Source organism: Meriones unguiculatus, chromosome 8 (assembly GCF_030254825.1).
Source record: "Meriones unguiculatus strain TT.TT164.6M chromosome 8, Bangor_MerUng_6.1, whole genome shotgun sequence".
NCBI lineage: Eukaryota > Metazoa > Chordata > Mammalia > Rodentia > Muridae > Meriones > Meriones unguiculatus.
Window position 1 is genome coordinate 16667533 of NC_083356.1, and position 15979 is coordinate 16683511.

Below are 15979 nucleotides of genomic sequence, written 5' to 3' on the forward strand. Positions count from 1 at the left end.
GAGTCCAGCCTGGTCTATAGGGTGAGTTCTATGTCAGCCAGGACTACATAGTGAGATCCTGTCTCAAAAAACTGTGAGTGTGTATGTGTGTGTATGTGAACGCAGGTGCCTGGGGAGGCCAGAGGTGTCAATTCCCTGGTCCTGGAGTTACAGGCAGTTGTACCATCTACCATGGGTCCTCTGCAAGAGCAGTATTCTCTGACCCATCTCTCCAGCCTCAGTGTACCGCATTTTCTTCACCCCTCGCTGACACGTAGGTGGGCTGTTTTCACTTTGAGCTGCTATGAACATTTGTGTGTGGGCGTGGCTTCATTTCCTAGCCCATGCCTAGCTGTGCAGTCGCTGCATCAGGTAACTTAACCATTTACATTTCCATGGACCGGTCAGACTTTTCCATGGTGGCTTCCCATCTCACCTCCCCCGAGGCAGCACCCAGGGCTCTGAGGCTTCAGGTCCTCGCCAGCATGTGAGTTCTGTGGTCTTTGATTTCCACCGTCCTGGCGGGTATGAGCTGCATTTCACTGTGGTTTATAACTGTTAATGACACTGGGTACCAAGCATCTTCTCACATCTTTACTGGCCATTTCATATTCTCTCTTCAGAGTCTTTGTCTACACACTTCCCTCTCCCGCCTTCACCCACACTCCCAGGTGCTAAGTGCAAACAGAAACTCATTCACACCCAAGTCCGTGTGTGTGGATATGTGACACATACACACCACACGAGGTTGCTTAAGCATGTGCATACCACCAAGACCCCCTGTGTATGTGTGTGTGTGTGTGTGTGTGTGTGTGTGTGACATATGTGGGTATGAAGCTTAGGCCAACCTGTCTGGGGAGGGTCTATGTGTGGTCACAGAGATACAGGAAGGCTCCTTGGCTGGGCCAACATCACCTCAGTAACCAATTTTAGGATCTGGACTTGTAGAGATCTCTAGGCCCTGGGTGACTCCAGACCTCTGACCTCTGACCTCAGTGACTCCAGCCTGTGAGTGATGTCTCTGCCATGTCCTGAGTGGCTGTATGGTATTGGGCAGTAGCCTATCCTTCTCTGGGTCTCCTTGCTTAAAGTATGTCACTGGGCAGTCCTCAAGGCCTTTCCCAGAACTGAGTTCCTGGTCCCTAATTCCTCTTCGGACAGACAGGCAAGGTGCTTTTGTAGGCCAGCCTCCACAGTGTAGCTCATGGGGTCAATGTGAGCTCAACTTGAGCTTTTATAGCCTTCTCAAAGTAGTGTGTGGCCTGTGTCGATGCCAGGAAATGGCAGGTAGCTTGAGTGATAGGCCTAGGGAAGGCTTAGTCCCAACTCTGCCCTGAGGCAGCGGGCTCTGTCCTGCCTCTGCTTTGGACAGGAGGCCCATTGGGGTTCTCTTGGGGTCAGTGTGAGGGGACAGCAGGCAGCTGAGCCTGCCACTACATAGGCATGTGGCAGGCAGGGGCTGTATCATTGTCCTATGAGCCCAGCCTGTGCCAGCCGGGTGGGGAGCCCATGGGCTCTATAAGAACAAGAGTTTGAATAACCTAAGGAGAGTGCTGCCCTGGGCAGTTCTCCTGTGGGCCGGTCCAGCCTCTGCTCTACAGCTGTGGTCTCAGAATCTGCTCCCCAGATCAGCCTACTTAGGATAAAGATGGAGGAGACTTCGGGGGCGAGGCTGAAAGTACCAGTCTTGGAAGAGGGTGTTCCCAGCCAGCCTCACTGAACCTTGAGGAGTGCCTAGCCATCCTGTGGTTCCTCTGCTAGCTTTAGCCCTCCTCTTACTCCTGGGCTAGTGTTGCTGGTTCTGTCTGCTCCTAGAGTTTGCTCCAGCTGAGGGGCTGGGGAGCACTCTGCTCCCACAAGGCAAATGAGGACACAGGCTTCTAGAGGGGTTGTGGTTTGACCACCCATCCTCGCTCCCAGAGCAACTTCAAGCCCAGCGTTCCCCTGCCTTCACTGCTCCAAGCCTCTCTACATGTCTCTCTCTGCTTCCCCCCTTTTTGACAAAAGCCCATCGGCCAATTTTGCTTGCTTTGATGCATCCAAACACCATAGACATGGGACTCTGTATCAGCCCGGTCCACCAAGGACTGCCAAGACTCAGAAACCCATCCAGGGACCCCTGAGAGCCAGGAATACGGGGTGGCCATTGTAAGCCCTCCTCACTCATCTCTGGTGTTTTCCAGGGAGACAGGACCTCCAGTGCTTCATGGCACAGGCCTGTGTGGGAATAAGTCTCAGGTCCCAAAGGGCTCCCAAGTCTCTCAGCTCAGGACACACTGAGAGATGATGTGCACATTCACTTTGTCCCCCTTCCTGCCATCAAAATCACCTAGAATAGCCCAAGCCCAGGCGGCAGCCACTGCCGGAACACATAGTTTACAACCAGGAGGCTCAAGTTTCCTGTCTGAGAAATGTGTCCCATTAAAATGGCCTATTCTTGGGAAAGTTGGAAAGATAAGATGCAATAAAGTGTCCGGATTCACTCATGTCCGAGGAGTTGGGACAGGAAGAGTCCTAGCTGCATCCAGAGCCTGAGACATGGGCACACTGAGAGTCGTTAAAGATAGAGTTGCCACTGCCTGCCAGGCAGGAGGCAGGGAGCTGGGGGTCCTTTCTTCACATATAGTTCCCCTGCACTAAGGGTAGCTATGCCCATCTGCAGATGAGCCACCATCCACCCTGGCCATATTAGGCCATGGTTAGGCTGGAGCTCATGGTAGGAGAGGATAGGCCTTGGAGACTCTGGGGACCAGGGCAGGACACTGGAACCCATTGGAGCTATCAATGGTTTATTGGACCAGGTCCTTGAGCTCAGGCTGTCTGCATCTAAAAAGGATGGGCTCTTCTGAGTCAATTCTCGATTGTTCTCTCCTGGAGAAAGCAGGCTAGGGCCTTGGGCAGCCTCAGCCAAAGCTCCAGGAGGGATGGGGAAGCCTAGAGTTACTCCTCCCTCTCCCCACTCAACACCTGGGCATGTCATAGCCTGGGGCAAGTTACCAAGCCCAGGGAGCCAGCATGTAGCTGCCTACATGAGAACGCATGTAGCATGCTAGTTGCAGGGACCCTCAGCTCATGACCCTCACCCCTCTCGTTTGACCTTACATGGGTTGTTCTCCACAAACTACCGATTGCCTCTTGCCTCCCTCCACCAGCCCCCATCTCTATGGCAACAGACGGAGGGCTTGGCTCATTAAAACCAAATAAAAACGGCCCTAGCAGGAGTGGCAGCCTGATGAGTAACTGCTGAGTAACTGAGTCAGAGCAAGTGTGGGCATAAGCAGGTGAGAGCTGAGGCCCAGAGCGGGACTCATGCGGGACGCCTTGGGTCGTCCCGAAACGCACCTGCCAGCCAGGGCACCTGCCTGCTTGTCTGGGGCTTCAAGATAGGTTTCCCCGGTCAGACTGGGAGAAGATGTACAGTCTCTGGTGGCTGCCTTGGCTTGGGTTGGGGTGGGTGGTGGATGGCACCCGCAGCTATCTGCCTTCTATCGCAAAATTGTACAATCATTTGAATTTTCTAGACCCCCGCATTGAGTGCTTGCAACCCGTGCCCACTAGGAACTCAGCTTGGCCTCCACGGAGCCCCCATCCTGGGCTCAGTGGCTATCTAGCTGCCTTGCAACCAAAGGCACCTCCCCAGGGTGCTGGGAGTCTCTCTGTTCTTGTCTCCTCTCCCACAGCCACAAGCGATGTATGTGCCCAACTGGGGGCAAAATAGGTCCCAGAGACTTATGTTTGGGCCCCGAGCCCCTTCCAAGTTTTTCTGGGCTTTGTACCCATGGTCAGGTTCAAATTCCACCTCAGTCACTAATGCCCGCTGTTATAGCCTCTCACTGGAGGTAAGAACAGGGTATGGTTAGAAAAGAGCTGGGCGCGTGGTGGAAGCCCGTGAGTGTTGGCTGTGATGAGGATGCCGAGCTGCTTTTGAAGGTTTCAGAATCCTGTCATTGTAGGGTCACAGTGGGCTTGTTGTGTGTCTTGCCAGCCGCAGTGCTCCCTAGGGAGGAGTGCACACCCCTACAACGCCGTACCTCACAGCCCCACACATATTTCATACTCACAGCACTACACTAATACCAGCATACCCCACGACCTCCATGGCACCCCCACCAGGAGTCGGCCTAGGCCTCCACTAGACTTCCTTCATTCAAGGTTTCCCGTCCTCCAGGGAGCCTTCCTAATTCCACCCCACAGGAACAGGTTAGGGTGTCCTTTGGGGTCCGGAGTCCCATGCCCCACACAGAACTTACAGAACTCCTCCCTGGAATGGCCATGTCCATCACCCCCTCAACAGCTGATCAGCTGACTTTGCCAGGCCTGAGCAGAGGGGAAAGAGAGCCTGCCATCTTCCCTAGGGTCTTGATGACCTAATTTAGACCCAGGGATAGATTCCTGCACCTACCTAGTCTCTGCTCTGGGTAGGGCTCCTGGCCAGCTTCTACCAGTGCAGGGACAGGGCAGCCCTGGGTCCTTAGAGCAACGCTGGTTGCACACTCTGGGAAGACTCCACTGGGTTTAGGGACTGTTTCCCTTCTCTCCTATGGCCTGTCATAAATGGAGCCCAGAGCCCATAGATGCTGGGAATGCATCCTGGCAAGAGAGATGCTGTGGGGGTGGGAATGGCCCAGCAGGGCAGCAGGGCAAGGTGGAGGCCACTGTAGGCCTGAGACAATTGGCTCCATCCTGTTCTCACCTTGAGGGTAGAGGGTCCTCTAATGATCTCTCCCTGGAAAGATGCCCTCAGGTGCACCTCAGCTTGTTGGTAGGTAGGTAGGTAGGCTCAGGCCAGGGATAGAGTTGGTTCTTGGCGTGGCTTATGGATCTGGCTTGACTCTGAACCATTCTTCTGTGTTGAGTGGTGGGTCACAGCAGACACAGGCTCCAAGAGCAGGGCCAGCAGCCAGGTACCTAAGACAGGCTGGGACAGGCAGGTGCTGGCATGGGGCCTTGCTAAGGGTAGGTCCTGTGTTTCCTACCACCTTAGCCACATCTGACCACAAGATGAGTTGTTCATAGATGAGATGGGAGGGGGCCACCCCTCTCTGGAGCTTACCCTAGGTTCCTGGTGTGGCCTTCATGATCCTGCGGGGCACCCACCCACAGCCATGAGCTGGAGTCCTGAAGAAAACAGACAGGTGATGAACAGGGAGGGACCCAAGAGTCGAAAATGGAAGGCTTGCAAGGACCACCCTGGGGCTATGGAAGATAAAAAGAGAACAGAACAGGTCTCACCACACCACTTGAGGAACCTTTGGACCTACAGGGATCCAGGGATCCCCCTGTAGGGCTAACCTGGTGGAGAGGTTTCCCCACAGGAGCAGTGAGAGCTTCATCCTGAGGAGTCTGCCTAGAGGAGGAGGCTTTAGGGCCAAGCCTCGAAAGGGGAAGGGAATCTTACCCCAAAGACCAGTAAATCTGCAGGGGTGTGAGCCACACCCAGAAGGCTTGAGTCATCATCCCTGACAGAGGATGGGGAAAGGGCTGAGGAAGCTAGGCAGGTGTCAGCAGGAGTAGGGTGGGGAGTGGCTTCCTTTTGCAGCTCTGTTTGTCACAGGCTTGACTCTGCAGCAGAGGGTAGCCAGTGAATATTCTGGGGTGGAGGGGTGCCCTGCCTAGACTACATTTGGAAAGACCTGGGAGGTGACTAGTGATGGGTGGCTGCTGCCCAGAGGTTAGAAGGAAGGGGAAACCAGGGAGCCCAAGGCCTGAAATGGACTGAAGATGAGCAGAAAGGGAGGTAGGCTTCTGAGCTGTGTGGGGTCCTGACTAGGGTACAGAGACTCCGGGCTTCCTCATGGCCCGGAATACCACCTTCTGCCCAGAACACAAATGTCCTGGGAGACGGTATATGGCAGAGGAATGTGCTGGTGGGTCACTGCAGACACAAATGACAGCCAAATGACCTCACTACATCCCTTCAGGGTGGGGTTCACTTTAGTGAGTTGCTAGCTCAGACAGGGCAGGCGCTGAGCCTAAGGTCACACAGCAGGTGGACTACACCGTCCTGTGACCCCCTGGTCCAGAACCCGGAGGCCTCAGCACCCATGCCTCCCAACTCTCTCCACAGGGAGTCGTGAGGCGGCCTTCACCTACGCCATCACCGCGGCAGGCGTGGCACACGCCGTCACCGCTGCCTGCAGCCAGGGCAACCTGAGCAACTGTGGCTGTGACCGTGAGAAGCAGGGTTACTACAACCAGGCAGAAGGCTGGAAGTGGGGAGGCTGCTCTGCGGACGTGCGCTATGGCATCGACTTTTCCCGGCGCTTCGTGGACGCTCGAGAGATCAAGAAGAACGCCAGGCGCCTCATGAACCTTCACAACAACGAGGCAGGCAGAAAGGTAGCACGAGGGCGTGGTGGGCACAGTGGGCGTGGTGGGCATAGGGGGCATGAGACCTGCCTGTCAAAGGACTTGGACTGGATCCTCTCAGTATCACCTCTGTATCTCTGAAGCCCCAGGCAGTTTCCCTGTCCTTTCTACAGGCGTGACACCTAGGGTTTGGACGTGTGGGACCAGTTTCTATGTTGAGCCTGAGCTGGGCCTGGCTGGAGACCTGCAGGTGGGCCTAGGCCCCAGGCCATACTAACCCACATCTCTGGATCTAGAGGCTAATCAACAAAGCAAAGCAAAGCAAAGCAAAACAAACCCGAACAAACAAAAATACTCAGACATCTGAGAAGAGAAAAAGAAGGGAGATTATGGTCTCCGCATGGGCAGGTCCAGTCAGCTCGTGGAATAGCCAGGTTTGCATATGGGTGGGATAGCGTGAGGGCGGTAATGGAGGAAAACCGGGCCAGGACACACTAGGGAAGAAGTCAGGGTGAGCCCGGCCACCACTGGGAGATGAGGGCCCCAGATACCATGCTAGCAGGAGCGGCTGCCGCGGCGGCAAGATGGCCCGAGATAGGGCAGCCAGCCGAGCAGAACATGGGCTGGACCTGGCTCCTGGGCGCTAGGGGCTGCACCCATGCCTGCAGGGCCCGGGGGCTTCTTGGGGCCTGGGATGAACTGCCGTTCCAGGCAGAGAAGCATTGATGAATCCTTCCACCTCAGGGACTATAGCCCAGACCAAGTGTCTCATTCATGGATTTAGCAAACACTCCGCCTTTTTTTTTTCCCCCTCTGCCAGGCCATAGTGAGGAATCCCACTTAACTAGGGGGTCTGGGATCACGTAAAGGTATAAAGGGCCCAGGGAAAGGCTCAGGAGCTTCCTGGAGGAGGTGGTCTGGGAGTGGGATCGTGAAGGATATGCGGGGGAAAGGTGAGAAGGCTGATCCGGGGAAATGGCCGTAGTTCCAGCCAGTGGGAGCCGGAGCGGGTGGATGGGTCAGGCCCAAGGAAGCAGGTGCTGGCATAAAACAGGAGGGGGATGCCTCCCACAGGGGGCTGTTAGATTATGGTGGCAAACAGAGGAGCAAAGAATGGTCCTATGGCCTCCAGTGGCTTCCTAGAGAGACCCGCATCTCCAGACAAAGACCAATTCATAGCATAGGATTAAAGCTCCCCTGACAAGGAGGCTGAAGAGGGGGGCCTCCACATTGGAGGATAGGCAAGGCTGAACCCTCACGGGAGCCCCTTGAGTCTCTTCAGTGGCTTGTCTCTAAACAGATTTTTTTTTTTTTCCTCTAGAAAGGAAGATTTCACTGTCCCCAGTTTGCAGATAAGGACATGAGCCCCAGGGCAAGCTGCTGCAGAGCTGGTCAAGTGGTCCCTCGGGCCTGAGTTCTGGTCTCTGATCAGTGGGACAAGGTTCCAGGCAGAAGGCCATCTGGTTCCAGCTAGGGTTATCTCCAGTTTAGGTCTGGGATTGATCTGATAAGGAGGTATAAGGGGTTAAGGCAGGCATGGTTCCTGGGGGTATGGGAAGATGGAGGCTGATAATGGGACTAGGGACCAAAATGAAGGATGAGGGGTGAATCCTGGCAGTTGTTAGCTAAGGGGAAAAAGGCATACAGATAGCCCAGACCCTGTACTAGGGGTCTGAAGGAAAGCGGCACCATGAACCAAGATAGAGAACAGACCATGAGAGACCAGGATAGGTGGAGGCTGGCTAGGAGCCATAGGGAAAGGCTGTTAAAGGGTCAGTTGTACCCAGGCATGGCATCGCGTTCACTGAGGTGGACATGGACTGTGAGTTTTAGGGTAGCCTGAGCTATGTAACGCAACCCCGTCTCAGAAAGAGAAAGAGCCAGACATGGCAGTGTATGCCTTTAATCCCAGCACTCAATAGGCAGAGGCAGGCAGATCTCTGGGATTTTGAGGCCAGCCTGGTGTACAGAGTAAGTTCCAGGCCAGCCAGGGCTACCCAGTAAGACCCCGCCTCCCCTCCCCCTCTAAAGAAACAGTCTCAGTTGTGTGGGAGTTGACCCTGTCCCTCTGCTGAGCCTAAGTCTCCCCCAACTGCCCAATAGACACAGACACTTTGTCAGCCTCCTCTGCCGGCACTGTAGCCATGAGCACACTTTGGCCTGAACCCTGAAAGCCAGCCGGTGGCTGCACGTGGGCCTTTTCTTCCAAGCAGCTCGGTACTAGAGCTAGCTTTGGTGGTGGGCTGAAAGGCTGAGGTTGCCGCATGGCTCCTGGGTAGTTCAGACTTACCCTAGGGAATCAGATGACCCAGAGCACCTCACACTCACAGCAAAACAGGACAGGGCCATGCCCTCCCACAGTCCTAGCACTGAAGCCTGGCTTAAGGTGTGGTGGGGCTGGGCCCTCTCCAAAGACTCTGGGAGGTATTTAGAGTGTGGGGCAGGGGTTTTACTTGCTTTGACCAGATTCTGGAGACCCCAGCATTTGTTGTCCGTGTCTGCCTTGTTCCAGCCCCTGCTGCTGACTGTGTGGCCTCTGCCAGGCTGTTGTTTCTTCTTTCTCAGTATCTTGGGGACCACCCTATTCCAGACGGACACAGTTCCATTTTGCCTTCATCTTGTCCCGGGAGGTCACGTCTGCACTTTCCTGTGATGGAAGTCATAGGTGGCAGCCTCCAGCCATCTCCCTCCCCGTTCTCAGGCCGAATGAACTCAGACAGGCATCCTGGGTGGGCTGGGGTGAGATGGGCTGAGCTTGGAGTCTAGATTACCATGGCTACCCACCCAGCCCCGCTTCACTTCCCCATTATACTCCATGGGCTGTGCCGGTGACTGGGCAGAAAGAGAACTATCCCAAAGAATACTCAGACATGAAGGAGCCTGGTCAACAATTTCGTCCTTTGGCGGTCCCATCGTAGCGTGGAGCAAGGGCAGTAGGAAGATGGAATGGATACCTGAGAGGGTGGAATCTGTGGTTTCTTTCCTCCATCCAGACATGGTGATGACCAGGGCTGTTCTGTGAGGTGCTGTGAGGTACTGGGCTCAGATCCTCCCATTGATACCCGCCAGGCTAGAAGCTGTCGCTGGGATCTGGGGGAAGGGCACCCTATCAGCCGGCCACAGGCCGTGTCCCCACCAAGGATTTCTGACAGTGGTGCTGTGTGGTCTTATTATTCTGGTTGTATGGATCTGGAGGGAAACCCTTGCCGAGCTCAGAGTGTGGCTGCTGCCCTGAGGCCAGTAAGACTCACAGCCATTCCTGGTTACCCGAATCAGACAGAGCTACAGGGCAAAAGCCATGTTCCCTGCAGCTTCCAGATCTCCGGGGAGGCCAGGCCACCTGCAGGCTCAGGAAGCTAAGGGCGTTATATCTCCACTGAGCCTCTCTCCGAGACCTCAGCTGCTCCGAGGCTGAAAGTAAGGCACCTTCCCCACTTATTTCTGCCTCGCTGGGATAGAGGGATCCAGACTCCCTTGGGCTGTCCAATCTTCTCCTGAAAGGCTCTGGTCCCCAGCCTGATGATTACCCTGGCCTGGCCAAAGAGAGCGCTGCTCCAAAACCCTCTCAGACCTTACCCTGGGTGCAGTTGACACCATGTGCCTATGTGTGTTAGGGGGAACCAGGCCTGCAGAGCCCTCAGCCTCAGCCCAGCCCCTCAAGCAGGAGGCCCCTTCTGCAACCTCCAGGTGTCTCCTGGGCTCCTGGGCTGGTCTCAGTGCCCCCATGCTCCTGGCTGCCCCTGGCGCCACAGCTGCTGTCGCTCTGATGGTGAGGGTTCTGGAGAAGGAAACGGCACATTCTTGAATCCTGTGATCACTTCCCGGCGAGGCTCCAGCTCAGGGGACCCAGCCAAGCGAGGACTCGGCCCCTCACTCTGCAAACACCTGCCCAATCAGCTTCATCTGCCCTTGTCACCAGCAGAGCTACACAGGATCTGATTTCCTCAGGCAGGCTGGGGTAGGAGAGAGCAGCAGGCTACAGATCCCTGATGAGGCTCAGGAGCTACAGCCTGGGCGAGGGGTGTCCAGCAGGCCACAGTGACACTGGTAACTGACTACTGAACTGCATGGCCCCAACCTGGACCCCACTGATCTCAGCCATTGGAGGAGAGTTGTCATGTCATCCAGACCCTAAGTGACAGGCTGCTCCTGCCTGGGGTCCAGAAAGGCCAGTCTAGCTAGCTGCTAAGCGGGTGGCCAGAGCAAGGGACTTAACAAGCTCAAAGAAGACTAGTAGAAGAGGACATAACCAAACAAAGCTGAGCCAGGGGCAGGAGAGTCACCAGAATGGATGAGGGAAGGGAGATGCAGGGAACAGGCCCCAAGCATGCCTGAGACCACTCTGGCCCGACTCTCAGGCCTTTCTGGTCCACCCACTATTCCCCCTTCCCTCCACAAGAAACCTGGGCCAGTCCTACCTCAGCCTCCTGCTTTCTCCTGCCCAGCTTCTCTAGTTCCTGCCACAGGCTGTCACTCACATAGTAGAAGACAATAATGGGGATACCGCCCAGGGTCCCCCCAGCAGTGGGGTGCACACAGCCCCATCTTCCCCTGAATGGCTAATGGTACTGTTATATCTTTTGGTAGGCCCTCTTGGGATGCTTCTCTGTCTATCTAATGAGCTCCTACCTTACCATCAATACCCATTAGCAACATCACCTTCTCCAGGAAGCCCCCACAGGTACCAACACCCCTGAACAGTTGTGAGCTCCCTCAGGCCCTGAAAGTCGTCACAGCATCTGTTTCTTCTTTCCTTCCTTCCTTCCTTCCTTCCTTCCTTCCTTCCTTCCTTCCTTCTTTCCTGTTTGTTCTTTGTTTGTTTGTTTACCTTGGCTGTCCTGGAACTTGCTTTGTAGACCAGACTGACTTTGAACTCAGAGATCGCTTGCCTCTGTCTCCCGAGTGCTGGGCTTAAAGATGGATTCCACCACCATCCGGCCCCTCCTGTTTCTTTCACTGGAACATGTGTTCCATAGGTTCTCTGTGAGGTTCAGGGAAGGTTCTGAGGCAGAAGCAGTCTCTCTGGGGTTCTTCCTTTCACTCTTGTTTTCATTCATTCATTCATTTTTTTTCATTCATTCATTCACTTGTGGAGGCTTCTTGTCTAGAGCAGACAACCTGGGGGCTGACAACAGGTGCTCTTGACAGTGGGTTGCAGCCTGAGGGTGGAGCTAGGGGCCAAATGCCGGAAGTCCCAGGCTGTGGAGGTGAGGCCAGTGAAGCAGGGACAGCTGACAAATGGGCCCTCGGCAGTCACAGGGCGGCAGCTAACAGTGACTCCCCATCTTTCATGAGGCCAACTGGCAGGGCTCTTTCGATCTTGGTAAATGAGTACCTGGGGTCAGGGCTGCCTCTGGGAACTGGCCTTTCCAGGCGAGAGGGAGGCCCAAGGAAAACACACGGAAACACACAAGGAAAATGCACCCATCCCGGGCCCTCATGCAGCTGGGAGAAAGAACAACAACCGGCTAGGCCTGGCTGTCGGCTTCCCAGAGGATGGCACGACTGGGCCTCGCTGACCCGTGCCCTCACCCTCCCGGTTCCCTCCATCCCTGGCACGCCAGGCTGTCATTAAGCAGCTGGCTGTTAAGCTCTGACTGCATGCCAGGCCCTGCACCAGGCATGAGGGCGGTCTCAGGGAGATGGAGACATGGAGGGCCCATGTTTATCAGTCACCCGCTGGTGCCGAGCCTTTCCCAGCACAGCGTCCCTGCCGGGTACCCGGCTCCCATTGCTTCATCAGGGGTGGATTTAACCAAGTCTAATCAGATACTCCACACTCTATGGAGAGCCATGGGGATCCATTCCCAACAGTTTACACCAACGGGCACAGACAGGAGAACTCCGGGTGGCACCCAGCCCCTTCCATTCCCTGCTGAGCCCCCACTCTGTTTCCTGCAGGTTCTGGAGGACCGCATGAAGCTGGAATGTAAGTGCCACGGTGTGTCGGGCTCCTGCACCACCAAAACCTGCTGGACCACGCTGCCCAAATTCCGTGAGGTGGGCCACCTGCTCAAAGAGAAGTACAACGCGGCCGTGCAGGTGGAGGTGGTGCGTGCCAGCCGCCTGCGCCAGCCCACCTTCCTGCGCATCAAGCAGCTGCGCAGCTACCAGAAGCCCATGGAGACGGACCTGGTGTACATCGAGAAGTCGCCCAACTACTGCGAAGAGGACGCGGCCACGGGCAGCGTGGGCACACAGGGCCGCCTGTGCAACCGCACCTCTCCCGGTGCTGACGGCTGTGACACCATGTGCTGCGGCCGGGGCTACAACACGCACCAGTACACCAAGGTGTGGCAGTGCAACTGCAAATTCCACTGGTGTTGCTTCGTCAAGTGCAACACGTGCAGCGAGCGCACCGAGGTCTTCACCTGCAAGTGAGGCAACGGCGCAGGCGCACACGGCACCTGCCTGCCCTGCGGCCCTTGCCGTTTTGCACATCCTTCTTTGCTTCCGGAGCTGCCAGCTGCGGGCACAGGGGGATGGAGGTGGGGGTGGGGAGCTCAGATACTCCAGGCTCCTTCCTGCCGGCTCTGTCCCCGCCAGCGGCACAGCTGTGCCCTGACTCGCCCAGCATCCAAGGCCAACGCAATGGTCTGGTACCCAATGGAGACGAATTCCTCTACTTCTCTTCGGGAACGTGAACCTCAAAGCGACCGTGAGACTCTGAGGGTCACCTCCCTGTCTGGTGGCTGGACACAGAAAGGTCACACCCACCAGTCACACTCAAAACTGTTTCCTGGGCTCTGTCCTGCCAGCCCCTGGCAGTGTGGACGGATGTTGACAAAATTATTTATGTTCTTTTTTTTTTTTTTTTTTTTTAGCATCAGATGAGGACTCAGTACTAACGACCGGGTAGCCAGACCTAACCCTATTCCAGGTTGCCCCGCCTCTATCTCCTTTTCCTCACTTCTCCTGGCCCCTCCCTCGAGGGTCCTCTGCTCCTTGCAGGACCCAGGGAAGTCCGAGTTGTCACGGAGGCTGGCTGGTGGGGTGACTCCTCAGTAGCACCCTGGGAGGGACTGGGTAGACCCACAAGGCCTGAGATGGCCTCAGAGGACAGCCCATCTTCCATTCCACGTGGAAACTGTCGCACAGATCAGTTGTGGCTTGTGTTAGGGTCCAGGCATGCCTCTTTCCCTCCTGGTCCTTCACCCCCTCCCAGCCCTCCGCCAGCCTCCACCTCCAGTTTACAAATCCCCTTCTTCTCTGGAACCAACCTGACCCCCAGGACTGCCCCCAAAGGTTCAGGAGAGGTCAGGGACGGTTGCCCCATGTGACAGATGGACACAGGGCAATCTGAAGATTTGCTGGAAGGCCCAGGCTCTGTGAACTATACCGCCACAGCCCGAAGCAGCCCAAACTCCGGAAGTAGGCAGGGTGGTGGGGAGGCTTTATCCCCTTCTCAGTGCCTTGGGGTTTGTCCTTCTACCCTGACCCTGATGCCAGAGAATTGGCATCCAGAATTTAAGGCTGTATCTGCCAGGCTGCCTGGCTACTGTCCACGGACACCTGCTTGAGGATCCTCATATCCCGAGGACATGGGACCCTCAAGCAGGGGTCTGTGGGAGGCTTGCTGTCCTGTTTCCTCAGGACCTTCCAGACGGGGACAAAGAACTCAGGCCCGGGTATATCCCACCCTCTCCTCCACAATACACGACAGGGGTAAGGAACTGCCCGGGTTGGTAACACTACCGCCCACAGCCTTCCCCACACTAAAGCGTTTCATAGCAGAAGTCCACAGGAATGCGGGGTTTGGTGGCCACCAAGCCAGGTGGCCTGGACATTGACCTGGGAAAAGTGACCCCTGTTTACCCTTGCCTTGCACTCAGCTGTGTGTCCCTATCATGTCAGGATGTTACAAGCCTCTGGACCACTGGAGATGTCCCACCCCAGTTCTGGCCCCATCTCCTCACCCCCAAGTCCTGGGATGCCCAAGCCCATAGCCCAGTGTCCCCTGTAAGGAGCCTGGTTAACTTATATTGTTATATAGTGTCCCCGTCTGTCGTGTCTCTTAAGTTATTGTGACCTACACTGGGTACCGGAGGGGATGGGGGATGGCTTCATTTGCTCTCCCCCAAGCCAGGCTCCTCCTTCTGCTTGAAACAGACCCTCGGGGGCCCTTGATGCCACCGAGGCAATTCGCACTGTCCCTGGGCTGCCGGGCACCTGCACCTGCACTCGGTCAGCGGCAGACCTTGCCTTGGGGGAAGAGAGGTGGTTAGTGGACCCAGGCAGGGCACTGGCTGTCCCAATGCTGTGTGCTGGGGTGGAGGTGGCCGGGCACCACATGTCCTTGAAGTGCCCTACTTCTGATGGGCTGTGTTCTGCCTCCTCCGGAGACGAGCACTTGGCCCCAATAAAAGCTGGAATCAGAAAAGAGACTGTGTGTGGAGTCTCCATGGGACGCCCTTGTAGTTCTTGCCTTGAGGGCGGGGGCACACGCTGCCCACTGAGGCTGAGCTCTTTCGTCCTTCTTGCTTCCTTCGGCTCCTCTGCTGGCTGAGGGGTCTGCTTCCTTCCATTCCATCCTTGAGGCCCTTGGCCAGGCTCTGCCGGGATCATCAGGCTTGCCTGCCTCTAGCAGCTGGCTAGAGTCCCTGGAAGCTTCTCTGGATAATACGGGGTTTAGGCTGCAGGGACACAAGGCCTAATAGTCTGGTGCCCAGGAACTAACCACAGGTCTGGGTTCAATATGCCTTCAGCTGGAGGCCAGAGAGAAGGCCCCATCTCTGACTCCGTTTCCCTCTAAATTCAGATTCCTAGGCCTGATGATTTGGGGCTGTTTGTGGCTGTTCTCACAGGGTCTGAGCCCGGAGTCCCGAGGGGTTCGCAACCTCAACAGCTTGCCTGGCCACACTGCCTGTGGTGACCACGCACTGCCTACAGTGAATGGCATTTCTACCCAGGGTCAGAAGGCATGTGGCGGGGCCGGTTTGGCCACTGCCCTCTGTCCCGGGGAAGCCTGGCATTGGGCTGAACTGCTGATCCAACAGCTAGCCCTCTGCTCTAGCTATCTGCTAGGCACTCACAGAACATGCCTTAGTTCCTAGTCTCCTGGAGGGCCCTCCAGCTGTGCTTTACAAAGAAGGGGGGGGAGTGCACCCCTCTAGGGACAGGAAAGACCCTTGTTCCTTCCTGATGCATGGAAAGCCTTGAGACGATCCTCCCTGAGGCATGGCCTCAGTCTCCCCATCCAAGAGCAAGAGGTAGTCCAAGGCTGGGCCTTGAAGAGCTCTAGGTTGAAGCATGCCTGGGGCCCAGGCCAGGGCTGGGCAGGCTGGCAGGAGGCCCTGGGTCCCCATGAGACAGTCACCAAATCCTCAGTGGCGGCTGCAGTAGAGCTCAGGGTCCGGCTACTCCCACAGGGCCAGGAATGAGGAAGGAGCCCTGAGAATGCCCTGGCCCCAGTGCCCAGACTGTACTTATTTCTTGGCTGTGATTCAATCCCAACCTGGCCTCCCAGGGCCAGGGCACGCATCCTTGGGGGCCCTGCCTGAGGCGTGGAGTCCGCATTGCCTGGCCTGGCCCCAGGCCCTACCTTAAGACACTGTGAGAGCATTCACCTGGGCCAGCCCAGGTGTCCCCCGGTGGCATTTTGTTATCCTTCAAGTGACACCCCCTTCCCTTAGTGCTAGCCAATTCTGTACCTTGCTGGGAACTGCCTACCCCAGTGGCCTTTCTTCTCAGC

The 15979-nt window shown here is 56.2% G+C and overlaps 1 protein-coding gene across 5 annotated transcripts in view; it reads left to right on the forward strand.

Moving 5' to 3' along the window:
* The window catches only part of Wnt7b (Wnt family member 7B), a 45445-nt gene extending 30775 nt beyond the window's left edge, over positions 1-14670 (forward strand). For all 5 annotated transcript variants that reach the window (XM_021630891.2, XM_060388888.1, XM_060388891.1 and 2 more), the window contains 2 exons: positions 6047-6318; positions 12190-14670. In XM_021630891.2, coding sequence (XP_021486566.1) covers positions 6047-6318; positions 12190-12669 — 752 coding nt within the window. In that variant the 3' untranslated portion in view covers positions 12670-14670. The remainder of the gene's footprint in view (positions 1-6046; positions 6319-12189) is intronic.
* The last annotated feature ends 1309 nt before the right edge of the window (positions 14671-15979 follow it).